The sequence below is a fragment of the Orbicella faveolata genome, unplaced genomic scaffold (genome assembly GCF_042242905.1).
Source record: "Orbicella faveolata isolate gen_17 unplaced genomic scaffold, um_ofav_v1 contig_48, whole genome shotgun sequence".
NCBI lineage: Eukaryota > Metazoa > Cnidaria > Anthozoa > Scleractinia > Merulinidae > Orbicella > Orbicella faveolata.
The window spans coordinates 8,801,553-8,816,416 of NW_028301578.1; the positions used below are offsets into that span (position 1 = coordinate 8,801,553).

General features: G+C 37.7%; 3 protein-coding genes across 3 annotated transcripts; 1 reads left to right on the forward strand and 2 right to left on the reverse strand.

Moving 5' to 3' along the window:
• Nucleotides 1–1,539: 1,539 nt before the first annotated feature.
• LOC149096384 (uncharacterized) lies at nt 1,540–2,460 on the reverse strand. Its single transcript, XM_089281675.1, has one exon. It carries the CDS (start codon nt 2,400–2,402, stop codon nt 1,878–1,880), a length of 525 nt encoding a protein of 174 aa, XP_089137801.1. The 5' UTR covers nt 2,403–2,460; the 3' UTR covers nt 1,540–1,877.
• Nucleotides 2,461–7,826: 5,366 nt separating this feature from the next.
• Nucleotides 7,827–9,624, forward strand: LOC110046216 (calcium homeostasis modulator protein 5-like). The gene has a single exon (XM_020751902.2). The coding sequence runs from the start codon at nt 8,000–8,002 to the stop codon at nt 9,056–9,058; it is 1,059 nt and encodes a 352-aa protein (XP_020607561.2). The 5' UTR covers nt 7,827–7,999; the 3' UTR covers nt 9,059–9,624.
• Nucleotides 9,625–9,808: 184 nt separating this feature from the next.
• On the reverse strand, nt 9,809–14,658 carry LOC149096385 (uncharacterized). Its single transcript, XM_089280895.1, has 3 exons — nt 14,192–14,658; nt 12,645–12,675; nt 9,809–10,802 (listed from the first exon to the last, which is right to left on the reverse strand). The coding sequence occupies exons 1-3, from the start codon at nt 14,591–14,593 to the stop codon at nt 10,114–10,116; spliced, it is 1,122 nt and encodes a 373-aa protein (XP_089137021.1). The 5' UTR covers nt 14,594–14,658; the 3' UTR covers nt 9,809–10,113.
• Between the last annotated feature and the right edge of the window lie 206 nt (nt 14,659–14,864).

Consider the following 14,864-nt stretch of genomic DNA (forward strand, 5'->3'; position numbering starts at 1 on the left):
TACATGCCTAACCCGAATATATGATATGATATGACATGATATGATATGATAATATGATATATGATATGATATGAGATGACATGACATGACATGACATGTCATGATATGATATGATATGATATGATATGATATGATATGATATGATATGATATGATATTTAGCAAATAAAGAAGCCTCGACTGTGCTCTGTTCTGTTGTAAAGCACACAGAAAGCGGTAGAGCACGAAAGAAGTGTAGGCGAAAACATGAGACGTAGTCGAATGTTTTTCCCTACTTCTTGAGTGCTCTACCGCTTCCTAAGTGCTTTAAAACAAAACAGAGCACAGTCGAGGTTTCTTTATTTGTTTTATGATAAAGAATCAAATAATTTCCCCACGCATTCGGCTGAATTTTCAAACCAAACTTTATTTTCCAAACGAGTAAAAATGGCATCAGCCATGCACTGTTCTCTGATAAAGCACGCTAAAATAAACCAATCACAATCCTTGTTAGAACTGTTCAAATAATTTGATTGGCTAACGAAGCGACAGCTGTCAATCACAAACTGGACTTCAGCGAAGCTTTCAGTTTCCAGTAGTTTGAGCGGCTTTCCAGAGAAGAACGATGCCTTCAAAATTCGCTTTTTATTTAATTTTAAATACGGATCTAAAGGTAGGTAAAGGTTTATAGTCCAGAGGAATCCGGTCGTATTTTGGCCAATGGAAACGTGCACTTTTCCAGTGGAAATTACGAAACGAGGAGCTCAAAGCTTGCGGATGATCATGAAAATGCGAAATGCCGAGTTGAATTTGAAAGGAGCTACAGTTATTTACGGCTTGTAGCCGCATGCAGCAAGATTGCCCGAACTAGCGTAAAAGTTAGAAAGACTAAACTGTTCCCACTGGTTCTACTCCGAGCACAGAAGAGAATATCAGAGCAAGCTTTGAACTGACCACTCGTCGTTCACTTCGCTGAGATGACCGGAGAACGAGCTGCATGTAACGAGCGTTACTACACTGCATGTAAGTGCTATTTGAGCAGTTGAACATTTTTACTAAAATAAAGCTTCTCATCATGAACAGAGACAGTTCAATTGCTGTTTTCTATCATTGTTTTACTTCTTAAGTATAATTTCTGCCTTCGTAACAAATATAATGTCTGTTTAGGCTGAGAATTTGTTTATTTCGCTACGTGTTTTCTGGGCGGGAATCTAGCAAAACTTGTTATTTTAGTACAGTTTTAACACTATTGTTGCTAACAATGGTATCTGTGAGCCATATTTACTGCAGACAAATAGTTCGTTTCCAATGCGTTTGTCTGAGTCACAGGGGATGTTTAATTTGGGTCAAATTTGTCAAATTTCCGAAGCAAAAATTTGGAAGCCAACTTACCGTCATCAACCCGTGCTCTGATAAAGCACCCTGTTTCAGCCAATCAGAGCGCGCGTTATATGGAAACCTTATTATAAGATAAGATATGATATGATATGATATGATATGATATGATATGATATGATATGATATGATATGATATGATATGATATGATATGATATGATATGATACGATATGATAGTGTATTACATATATATCGGTCATGAAACGTTTTGATTGGTATACCATGGATAATTATTCAACGTTTCATTTGACATTTTTCAGCACCCAAACGGGCCCTTAGGCAAATATGTATATCAAGAGAATAAAAGCGACAAGCGGGACATTCCATGCTACATACTACATACTGCATAGAATATACATTGGCCAACACAATCCATGCGTCATACGGGCTTCGCATACTGGGAAGCCGGGTTGGATGCAATAATGTCGAATATACAACGGTTTTCCCGCGTTCTGATTAGCTTATTTTCTATAGCATGGTATAAATATACATATGTTCTTAACTAGCGAACGAAAATACTTCCATGTGGATTAATCACATTTTTCAAGTTGTTTTCCTGGCTTAATCCACATGGATCATGGATGGGCCAAAAATTCTTTAGACAACCATCAAAATGATAGAAAAGGCCTTCTGCTATGAATTTTGGTCCACAGGTTTCGCTCGGCGCAATGGTAAGCATGCGGGTACCTTCATAGAGACACGTGCCAGTTACGTTCCCTACCACCACGCAGACGGCATTTCCTTGTCGCCAATCAACCAAGCTTCCACCCAACGAATAGCAAGCCCACCAGTTGTCAATGTTGCTTTTGATCAGTATCTCTGAGCCAATTTGTTTCCAACGCGAGAAGTCCATGGCGTTGTAGTCTGTTTCACTCAGTGGAGTAGTTGTCGAGATGGGAACATCTACTCCCAGGGTAGCTGGCCAGTTGGGTCTGGGAGTAACTGCGTTTGATTTATCTGTGAAGTGACTATAATTAGCGAATGTATAGCTCCACACTAGAGTCCATCCTCCTCCGTCAGTGTCCATGTCACAGTAAGCCTGGAAAGCGTCGTTCTCAGATTCATAGCCTGGATCTATCCAATAAACACCCGAAGACAATTGTGGATTCCAATAGCTAAGTAACCAGCACGAACTAAGGACGGGTGGTTGAGTTGTATCTATAGAGAGAATGCAGTGACGTATGTCATTTATGCAGTAACAAAGGTTTATGTGGTGTACACTTTATCTAGATGCCTGAAGAGACCAAGACTTTAACAAGAGTGTTTTTCACGAATTCTAGCGGAAGGGTTAGATTTCTCCTGCAGTGTAGGATCGGAGTTTTACTTAATAACTGCTGTTTATGTAGGAATCAGTGGTTACAGTTTGCTCTTTTCAGTAACCATTCCGTAAGCGATTGCATTCGTATTTACCTAACCTCCTCAGACTCCTTACAGAAAATGAAATCTATAAGAGTGGTTTGCAGAACTCACCACAAATTGAGGAGATATAAGAAATACGTTTAGCTAGAGCTTACCCTGTGAAGTAGGAATTTCGTCAGAGTCGTTCTGAAAACCATAGGATGCCGGAGGTTCTGCTGAAACAACCTGAAAAGAAAAAAATACACGTGAGTTACCGATTAGCTGACTTACAGCTCCACCGGCTGACCGACCGCCTCAGGGAACAACCAGCTGACCGGCTGCCTGAGTGACTGGCTGATTGATCATCTGACTAATGAATTTGAAAAACACACAAACGAATGAACGAACGCGAAAAAAACAAAACAAAACAAAACAAAACAAAAAACAAAAAAACAAAAAAAGCACCGTAGCTCTTATAGTCTAGACCTAAATAAACATTTAAACAATTAACCTTTTTTTATTTAGAGCTGACCTGAGCACCTTAGTAGAAAATGTAATTAATTCTTATGCTTTTGGTTAACGTTAGACCACTTAAGGGTTGCAGACCGTTTAATCAGGTTGGTATATCATTTCTTTGCATGCTTATACCCTTTATTATATGGCTGAGAAAACTACTGCTTTGTGATTGGCTAAGAGCAGGCCAATTTATCGCTAATTGTTAATTTGCTGTGCACTACAGTCCAATTGACAAGCGTGTTCGCAATTTTCTCAGCCGGTCATATAGTAAATGAGAATCGTATGAAAGCTCGAGCAATTGAGGATTTACATTACTTGTGATATTTGAAAGTTCTTTTAAATTTCACTCGCCTAAACTGCTCGTGCAATTTTCAGGGAATTTTCAAATATCACTAGTAATGTAAATGCTTAATTGTACTGCATTCATACGATTACCAATACTAATTATAAGTATTTTCTCCCCTGCTGCAACCCCTGGAAAAAGCAATTAATATAAAGTCTTCTTTGTTCCTGACTGACACACCTTTTCTACGTAGGAAGAACCTTTTTGTTTTAAAAGCCTGTCCGGATACATCTTTCTTGTTTCTCTGTGTAGTGAACAGGTCTCTCCACCCGTGATATAATTTGCACTTTTACAAACGGCCTTCCTTGCACACATCTGGGAACAGGAAAACAACGAGTCGACCCTTCGAATCCAAAAAGCATCTTCATCTACGAAGAAAGAGTCTTCTTCGATTTCAAAGAAAACGCCAAACTCCTCTGTTTTGAGCATTGTTGTGAATGACAATATGGCAAGAACTGCGCTCAACATCTACCAAGGAAAAAGAAAATGAAAAATAAAATAAGAGTCAAACAGCAAACGTAATAAGACTCTAGAACAAAGAAAAACAAAAGGAGTTCGCAATACTTATAAAGGGTGATGTCATTGCTACTAGTAACTACTTACTATTCTCCTATTTGTCAAGTGATATGTTTTTGTGGCGATGTCAAGCTCAACTGAGGGGAAGCAATCTCTTGGTAGCTGTGTCAATTGGTTTGATGAATTTGCACTTCCGCAATAAACCAGTTTTACTGGATTTTTCTTAATTCGTAATGACTTTATATTGTGCACTTTACGATTTTTTTTCCCAAACTTTTAATGTATTTCCGCATTTAGAGGACGAATATCAAAACAATGACATAAATAAAATAATTGTTTCAGTGTTAGTCCCGGCACTTTTCATCTCTTAAAACCTCAATAAAACCTAATGTGCTTCGTCACTCGTTGGAAATCTCTCTCAAATGGCATAAAATGTTTCGAAAAACCATTTTCAACCGTAATTACGTTTAACTTACGATGAAAATCTCCTATTCCTAAAATTTAAAATATAACCTACTTTCCGTTTTCAATATTTTTATATGGACCATTTTCACTGAGGAAATTAAAGCGAGTCAGCAGAAACGAGGCACTTAGACGAAATGACAGCTGGTATTTTGGTGAGGATTTTCATTCTTTGAGTCAGAACTTTGAGCAGTGGATTTCAAATTAGATTCCCAAGTTAGGGTTTTGAGTCCGGGACTCGAGTCGGGATCAGGAGTCTAAATTTCGAGCTGTAATCGACTAGTTTACACTTCTACTTACATTGGTTTTTGCTGTTGTTCGTCGTGGTTAGTTTTCAATCTAGTTTGCTTGCGGTGCGTCACTCCTGTTTGCTCGCGGTTACATGTAGCTTTCACTCCGACTTGCTTGCGGTCATCTTCCACTCTACATCTGGTTTGATTTACTTGCGTGGTTAGATCTAATTTGTTGGTTAGGGTAACATGCGTAATTGCAGTAAATAATTTTATTATCAATATACATGAATATTTGTTCGATTAAAATATAAAGTCTTAGTAAGCGAGAACAGTTGTACACGAATACTTAGAAATGATTTTTTTTTTCGTGGCAAGTTTCTTAATTACGTATCTCCATATCTTATCTTAACCGTAAATCTCTTTCCGAAACTGAAAAAAAAAAAAAAAAAAAAAATCCAGGCCTAGACGGATACGAACTCAAAATCCTTGCAATATCGGTGCAGTGCTCTATCAACTAGGCTATCAAGCCAATTGGGCATTGGTCTCGTTGTGAGTTCGTAATATAGACATACCCCTATGGCTAGATGGTAGAAAAGGTAGTGGATATATAAAAGATCATTTGCAGTTGAACTGCGAAGAAAGGTCAAAGGATATCGAATGATCATCACATCTACAAAGCTTAAGACTGCTGCGATACCGGCCGGTACATTGTTCTACCAACTGAGCCATCAAGTTAGCTGGGAGCTGGTAAGTTATGAGTTCGTGATATACCTGTTCAAGCCTGATTTTTTCGTTACATCTTTCTACGTAGTTCAAATATGCAGGACTGAATCGAAATTTGTTATAACAACAAAGTGAAGCCTTCTTGAACAGGCCAGCGACCATACGTTATCGCACAGACGAACACACTTCTATTATAAATTCTCCGAATACTGACAAACTGACTGACCATATCCAAACTGACCATAATCATATAAAATATTTGTGAATGCGCAGTTTTTCTGTACCTATTCGTGAAGCAAACTGGCTGTATTGCAGGACCAATGCAATGGTAAATATATAGTGTCGAACTATTTTACCATTATAATTATTATTTTTTTTTTTTTGCTTTTCTTTATATATATTTCAAAATTGAGATATTTTTCCAATATACCCCTTTGCGTATCGTTCGCAGAAAGCAGAGAGCAAAGGAGTTCCTCGTCTCAGACTAAAAAAAACCAAAAAAACAATATAATAGCTCTTTTCTTGCATTTTAGGGACAAATATATTATATAGGTTAGTTGAGTTGTAAATAAAGTAAGTATGGTTGGTTTGATGTTGGCCGTTAGCAGCTTTAAGCATAACAGCGGTTGAGCTAATCGTGAAAGTCAATCCATTGAAAGAAAATAATTAGGAGTAAAAAAGAAATGTATAATACACTAAAACATATTTGCTGAAATTTGTTAGAGAAGAAGTTGATAGGGAACAAGATCAAGCATTTTCCAATAATATAAAAATAAACTGAATTTCTTCTTTATCACATGCCGAATAAATTAAGTAAATAAATGAAGCAACACACAGACTGTTACCTAGAAATCGATCAATCTATTAATCACAAAATGAAGGAAAATATAAGGTAACTCAGTAAATCAGTTATTGAGTTTTATTTTGTACAGAAAATTGGGTGGTCAGTTAGCACTGTCTTTTGCAGCAACATAACTTGAAGTATCCATAACTGTATTATAATTAATACGAAACTCCACAAGTGACCCATAGATTTGACTTCATATTTGCATAAAAAAAAACAAACGAACAAAAAAATCATTAAGTGGCTTCCATTCAATATAACACAGCGTCTCGGCTTCGTTAATGGACCTTAATGGGCTAACTATCATTTCTCGTTTACTTTCCCAGTTCGCAGTTTGTGTTCTAAGCTTTCTGCAAATATCAAGATCGATATATAGTTGTGCAGCGTGTAGATGTACGCGGCGTTGATTTCTTGTCAAAATTTATTGGGTTTAAAATGCTACGCATGAGTTCGCTTCATCACTCTCATTGGATCGAAACTTATGCTCGACATTTTAATCTACCAGCACGCGGTACGAAACCAAAGAGATCCGTCATAAAACCGGCCAACTGATAAGATAAGATAAGATAAGAACTTTATTAATGTGTCGAAGTCGCTAGCATACAATGTACACTACAACACGATTTTCAGATCTTACTACACACAGTTTCCTCATGGCTTCAAGACCCGAGAGAATATTCGGTTTTCTCTCTAGGAATAAAGTCATTCAGCAGAGAAAGGACTTCCGATCCGGTGAAATGGATTGAATGGAGAGTTGGGCCTTTATTCCCTGGCCGGATTCGACTTCCGATGAGCCAGGTCGATTTAGAAAACGACGAGTTCAATGGCCCCGCGCGAATCATATCGATTCGTCGACATTTAATACCACTTGTTTCAGTCTCAATAACGACGAAGGTCCATGGTGTCACTGTCTATGGCACTCGACTTCCGGAAGTTTACCCCTTTCATGCTTTAAGAACGATGAAGGTTAATTGATAACGCACAAATCGACTTCCGGTGCGTGAATTCGTCAACTGCCTTAAAAAGAATCCACCAAGGTTAGGTGTATAAGACATGGATGTCCGTTTAGAAACAAAAAGCGAACCTTGTGTTTCGAGGTTGTTTAAACGGTTTATTGACATATAATACCTAACTGATTATCTATTACCTACTCTCGGTTTACAACTCATATTTTCCGTGGCAAGTTTTGCGGATCATTTCTACTGAGATGCGTTTGAGAATGAACAACGTAATTGAAATAAATAAATAAATAAATAAATAAATAAATAAATAAATGAATAAATAGATAAATAAATTAACAAAAAAAGAGAGCTGCATTGAAGAGTGAAAAATGCCAAATTTCTATAGTGAATGTGATTACTCGTGAAGAAAATACAATAATTTCTTAAACCCACTTGAAGTGAAGGATCCATTGAATACTAGCTCCTTACGATTCGAGGACAAAATCTAATGTAAATTTTCCACTTCAAACTCAGATCGTTTGAGACTGAGCTTGTTATTTTTTTTCTTTATTTCCGGTCTGTTTTGCTCTGTAAAAATCCCTACTATCGAGACCCAAAACTTCCGTTTGGAAATTCATCCACCTTCATACGTCATAAGCTGCCATCGCTCGTATTTCCATCATAAGTTTGCTGTTCAGCCGTCGAAACATGAACGCCTTACTTTCAAGCGCATCAGTGTTATTCAGAAACACCAAGCGATCCTTGTTGTATGGATCCATGGCAGTTTTGACAGTAGGTTTAGAAGAACTGATTCAAAGCGTTGTGTTCAACTGCCCGTGTGAAGGACACTTCCCTTATGGATTGGCATTTCTATGGGCACCGGCTTTGCTGCTGTTTCTCGCCGGGATCCTGGTGGACAGAGACCTGTGGAAACTGGCAAAAATCAAGAAGAAAAACATGACACAATCACCAGGCCGTCGGTTTCTAAAAGCATTTCTTGCTACGCCGTATATTTTCATAAATGCAGGTATTGCCCCCGTGGCGTGGCTCGTAATATCCTTTCTACAACAGCAGTATTACACTTGCGCTTATTTCGGTCCTCCTTTCGACGGTGAGGCTGCAGTGGGCAATGCAACTGATAAATGCCATGGTGCTCCAGACTTCCGCTCAAGAGAGGTCGAGGAAAGTTACAAAACCCAGAGTCAACTAATGGGCTGGTCTCTGATGCTGATGGCGGTGTGCATTCTCTTCACCTCTATTTGCATTCGTCGATGTCTTCGAAAAAGAAAGGAACTTAAAATGCCGAGTTTGGAATACTATCTCTACATCGAGACCGAGACGGCAATAAAAGAGTTCCACACTATGGCTAAAGAGTGTGCAAAGCAAAACGCCAAAGAGAACGTAGAGAACTCATTTCAGAACGCAAAGATCAAAAGGTTTGATGCTCGCATTCAAACGGTGGCAAATGATGTTGTCCAAAGATATGGGATGTACTTTGTGATACCATCACCCGAGAGTCCCACAGTCAGAGCAACAGAAACAATCCGCCGACCGGATAGTCTACCACTTCCACTTCCACACTGCGGGTTTGAAGTAACCGATGGTCCACCAATTGCAAAGAGCAATGGAGTTGTAAGTCCGAGTCGCTCATTGCAAGATGTTCAGATTTCGGAGATAAAGCCAGCTCCATGTGATTGCCGCTACGCGAGGCAAGCAGTTCCGAAAATTATACTTCATCGACAAAACGCTGTGATTGAAACAGTCTGAAAGTAGAAATCACTTCAGTTGCGGATTATGACTTAAGTGAATGTAATAGTTTCCCGTAATCCTATCTTATATAAGTGACTCTACATAGCAAAAAAAAAATTACTATATCTTCCGGCTTAGTAATTACCATGTTTGCACAATAGTTTTATTGCATTTTTGGTTGCCCGATACACACCAGAAGTACTAATTTTATACTTTACTGATCAAGCTTCTGTAACCCTCCAATTTTTCATAGATTAAATTAAGATATAAACGATTGGAGATAAAGAAGTATTACATGACGTTTAGTGATTACACCTTACCGCAGGACATTTTAACGATATCAGGTCATTTCGCCTTTTTCGTTAACGAGTTTTGGTTTTGCTTGTGCAAAGATTCTCTGAAATAAAAATTACCACTTAATGGGACAATCACACTTTGAATGCAAGTTCTGTTACTCGTTAGGTTGAACTTAGGCTCCGTTCACTCTACGCCGGAGAAATTTGAAAAGGCAGCTTTATGTTCTACTTAAGAAATAAAAAAACGTATACCGTGTTTCTATCGAGTTATAGAAACACAAGTGGAAGTTTGGGAGAACGAGAAATGCTTGGGGACACGAGCCGCAGGCGAGTGTTTCCACAGCTTTTTCGACATTTTGAAAAATGAGCTTTTCGAAAACGATGACACTAACGTTGATAATTTTATTTCCTTGCCCAAGTTTAATTGTTTGATCCTGAGTAAATTTACCAGTACTATTTGGAATATTCATTCTCTTTGTGTAAAGAGAAAATTAAAACACCTTTATACCAAGGATCATTAGTTTAATGCATGCTCCTCATTTTGGGTAAAATGTTGTTTTGCAATGCAATATATATTTTTGTTCTGGTTAATCTATTTTTATTCTCCTTCACGGCAAAAGCACAAAGTCAATAAGTCAAGATTCTTCTTATTTTGTTTTTCTCTTTGTCATTATCTACTGCTTTGATCATGGCTAGAATTATTCTTGGTAGTCGCGCTTCATATCAAACTCTTCCATTTGATTTGGCTTGCAAGTGAGTATATTTCTACTATGTAATTTAAGAACCGTCTGTACCAAGTAAACTGCTAGGTTTTCGAATGAAAATGTTCCCGTGTGGATTAACAACGTTCTTCACATGATTTCCCTGGTTTCTTCCGCAAGGATCATGTGTGGGCCAGTTATCTCTGGTGCAACCGTCAAAATAGTAGTACATGCTATCCGTCGTCTTAAACTTCGGTCCATATTTACCCGGAGCGACAAACCTGGAAGGAGCAGGTCTATACTTGCACGTTTCAGTGACCTGCTTAACAATTTGACAGTTTACAGTCCCGCTCTTCCAATCAACCAAACTTCCGTTTCCTGGATCACACCTCAACCAGTTGTTTATGTTGCTTTTGATGAGGACCTGTCTGCCAAATTGTTTCCACAGCGAGAACTCCATGGCGTTGTAGTCTGTTTCGTTCAACGGAGGAGTTATTGAGATTGATACATCCACTTCAGGTTTTACTGGCCAATTTGGTCTTGGTGTGATTGCGTTTGACTTATCTTTAAAGCGATTGTAATTCTTGAAAGTATAGCTCCACACTAGAGTCCAGCCTCCTCCATCAGTTTCCATGTCACAGTAGGCCTTGAACGCGTTGAACTGGGAACCACCATCGGGGTCAATCCAATAAACTCCCGAGGGAATATGTGGTGATTGTTTGAGGAGGGTCTGGCACGAAGGAACTGTAGATGATTGAGTGGCACCTACATAAAGCGCTACGTAATTAGCGCTATGTAAATTTAATTATTATTATTATTATTATTACTGATTATCATTATCATTATCATTATCATTGTCATTGTCATTGTCATTGTCATTGTTATTGTTATTGTTATTGTTATTGTCATTATTATTATTATTATTATTATTATTATTACAAAGAGCAGTTTTACCTGTTCTAAATCGTTTTCCTTGCTTCAATTCGGATCGGACGGGGTTGACGTCAAAATTATTTGCCGTAGAATCTATAATTTTGGTAACTTCCAATTTTCGAATGGGAAATTTCAAAACAGGATAGGCAAACATGATAGCTGCAAATTATTCTAAAGTAAGGAAAACGAGAACAATTAATGTTGTTTTCATGATCTCTTGGTCAAAATTGTTGTTATTAAAGGGGCACTTATCAAGAACAATACTTCGAAAAGTCGAAAATTAAAGACATAACAATACTTTTTAAGGATAAGTAAGGTTCGATAAGAATTTTTATGATAGGCTGGTCACACGCAAGTTTTGCAGACGTTTTCAAATGCTATCGTTATGTGGTGGAAACGCTTATACCAAGAGATTATCAAGGTAAGAGAGTGAGTTCTCCATATAGGCCTTCTACCCAAGGTAATCCCTGTTAAGTTATTTTTAGACATGGTACTCAGTTCTTCCGAGAATGTTACTTGCGCGATGTGGACGTACAGCTCAAGCGACTTTCTTGAAACCACCTGAGACGAAATGGCCGGAACGTCATTTTATATGTTTTGATTTCCTTTCATAGCACAGATGTTTCTTGCACTCTCAACCGTCTTTTTGTTCGGCCGGGCTTTCGTTTGTTTTGTGCTCGTTTGGCTGTCCATTATTTGGCCGTTTGCTCGGTATTAGGGAGTTTCATTAAGCAAACTTTAACGGTAACGGCAACGAGTACTGTGTAAGCGCGTTATAATCCTTTGTTCATTTCTTTGCCGTTGTTTACAAAAGGTAACAAAACAAGAACGTGCAATCACCAAACACTGCATGTTAGAGAGAACGTGAACTATACGACGGCCAATTTTTAAAATTTCTTTTTCTAAGTTGACGCTGTCTTACATATTCTGTTTGGGATATTTCTAACAGTATAGACCAACTGAATCAATCTAAATTTTCGCGAGATTCGTTGGTTCAATATTTAGTCGTTTTTTAAGCAACGTTGTCTTTGGCGTTGTTGCCGTTGCTGCTTAAACTGCTTTTTGCCACTTGGGAAGCGAGTGCCTGCCTACACTTTCGACCATCTGTTTGTTCGGTTGCCTAGCTTGCGTTTGGACGATTGTTTGCATTGCTTTGCACTCATTTGTGAAAACACTTCTCTGCCGTTCATTTAGTTGTTATTGTTTGTACAGGGGACATCCGTCACTTATTTAAAATCCTGTTAAAGTTTCGAAATGTATTAGAACATACCGAGAGCCGAAGCTCCCTTGCTTGTAATCAAAATGTCACTGAAGAAGACATCCCAACAGCGTTGGAGGTTTTCCTTTGCTTTGAAACGAAACGAAACGAAACGACATAAACAGATCCTCCACGAAAACATCCACGTAACGCGCGAGTATTATCCGCGGAAGAACTGGGTACAATGTCTAAAAATAACTTACCTTGGATATAACGCCTATATGGGGGATTCACTCTCGTACCTCGATAACCTCTTGCTAATGCAAAGTCATAATTTAGCCACTGCTTTGACCAAAAATATGGCCAATTGTGAAACATTGTTGAAGATGATACAAGCACTGTTTCGTCATATAGACTTTTGCTAGTGAAATCAACATAAGTCATTAAAAAGGACAAAAGAAAGAAAATGCCCTTACCTAGTGATGTAGAGGCCTTCGAAATGACAACCTAAAATGAGTAGGAAATGAGAAAATCAATTCCGAATAAAGAGACTCAGACCAGAGGTGAATATAAGGATTGGACATTCTGATTGGTCGAAAAGCTTGTTATATGACGCTATATTAATTCACCTCGCGAGAGCTTGGTTACTAAACTCGCCATCTTTGCCATAAACGTGGCGGACAGTTGCTGAATGAAGTTTTCATTGATTTGGAAGACATCACTCCAAGTCCAAGATATTTGAAAGGATGGAAAATTTTCAAATTGACTGCTGTCGCCCTTGGACCAAAAATCGTTTCAAGAACTCGTATTCAAGGCTTTTAAGAATCGTAAACGCAGTAGTTGCGTTGTTCGCCAGCGGGTCAAATCGATTGACCGAAATTTATTTTCCTTCAAGCTAAAGCTACTCATTTTTAGGCGATGATGACAACTGTACATGAAGTCAACAACGATAAAACAAAGGTACCGGATGAATTTATTTTTCGTAGTGTTTCGCTCGCTCGTTTGTTTTACTGCCGAACTCGATGAGTAAATTGGTTGACAATCAATATACATGTAAGCTTATTATTAAAACTACGTTTGCATAGGTTAATGGACACGAACAATTGCGCCTGTGTTTTTATGTTTTAGTCCGTTGTTTCTCAGTCTTTGATATTCACCTCTGAAAGTTATACAAAAACACATTCGCCTCAGGCTCAAAAACATTGGTGAATAATTGTTAAATATAATTAAACTAATTAGAGCTTAAATATCCTTTCGGTAGTGTTGCCATCATTACTAATAAAATATGAATTAATAGCTTAAGGCGTGTCTTTTAATCTTGCACTTACTGATTGGTATGTTTTGATAGACCTTGTTCCCCAATAAGAGTATATTCAGGTATACTGCAAAATGTCTGTTTCGTCCGGTGTACCATTAATTGAAACGATAATTCAGCTGGTGGTATAATCTAAGTTAAGGTCTCTAGCATGTTTTCTTCTTCGTGTTGTTTACTACTAAAACGTAAAGGCAGACCAACTAATATGAGATCGAGGTCACAGGCCGGTGACTCGAACTCATGAAAAAAAAAAAAAAAAAAAAAAAAAAAAAAAAAAATCGACTTAGCGTCGGAGTGGTGCTTCAAAGTTTGATGAAGGAAGGGCCGTATTTTGCAGAACTGCATTTAAAAGTCTTTTAGTAAGACATTAGAAACCGTCCAAGCCAAACGCTGTTGAATAACAGGAATTACCTCGCAAAAAAAAAAAAAAGTAATAATAATAAAATAAAATAAAATAAATAAGAAATAAAAAATACAATATAGTTTTAGTTTTTCATCATGTTTGTTTTTGTCAGAATGCAACATATCATCTCCTCGACATAAATTGAGGGCTAGTCAACGTTCTCTTTTACGCCAGGTTAATACATTCTGTTCGATAGCGCTCAAAAAAAACAAAAGCGATTCGATTTGCGTTTATTAGAAGTCTTAAAACTAGGACGATCTCTTCCTGTAGCTTAGAGTTCATGCAGTAACACTTAAATAACAAACCTTTTCCATATAAAAATATCCTTGTTGTTGTGAAATCCTATTTGCATGCTGCTGTGTTTTTTCGTGTCCGAATAGGGAACAAGCTCTCTGACTTTGTTCGAAGTTTACGCTGTTGCACCCATCCTGCCTAGCACACTTCAGGGAACAGGATATTAGCGAGCCAACTGCTCCTTCCCAAATAGAATACCCACCATGTTGGAAAGAGTTTTCTACAATTTTAAAGAAAACTTGATGTTCTTCAGCTTTAGTCGTTGTCGTTACTAACAAAATAATAGCGACAGTGGCTTGCAACATCTGCAAACAATATTTGAGAAAATAATAGTGAAAAAAGAAAAGAGATTGCAGTGGTCTTAAAACATACGAATTGAAACGAAAAAAAAAAAAAAGGATCATTACAATCATTGAAATAAAGCAACAAACAACAGATTTAAGCTAAACATTGGCTTAAATACAGAGCGAAACGATGAGCCGACAAAAAACAACAACAACAACAACAACAACAAAAGAAAAACAAACAAAAAAAAAAACTTATATTGTACCGGAGTAGGATTCAGTCCAATAAAGATACATAGACCAAAGTCTTAGAAACTTTAAGGAGATTCAATACCTTCTTTTTTTATGTGAAGGAAACCATACCGTGTTTTTTTCCGTCAATATTCATCAAACAAATTAC

What these genes read in the sequence shown, in the direction of transcription:
- LOC149096384 (XM_089281675.1), bottom strand. Translation starts at nt 2,402, where the DNA reads ATGGACACTGACGGAGGAGGATGGACTCTAGTGTGGAGCTATACATTC.
- LOC110046216 (XM_020751902.2), top strand. Translation starts at nt 8,000, where the DNA reads ATGAACGCCTTACTTTCAAGCGCATCAGTGTTATTCAGAAACACCAAG.
- LOC149096385 (XM_089280895.1), bottom strand. Translation starts at nt 14,593, where the DNA reads ATGATTGTAATGATCCTTTTTTTTTTTTTTCGTTTCAATTCGTATGTT. An exon ending in GATATTTTTATATGGAAAAG is followed by an intron (nt 12,676 to 14,191) that starts GTTTGTTATTTA and finishes TACTCATTTTAG; the next exon opens with GTTGTCATTTCGAAGGCCTC. An exon ending in GAAGGCCTCTACATCACTAG is followed by an intron (nt 10,803 to 12,644) that starts GTAAGGGCATTT and finishes CGCTTTATGTAG; the next exon opens with GTGCCACTCAATCATCTACA.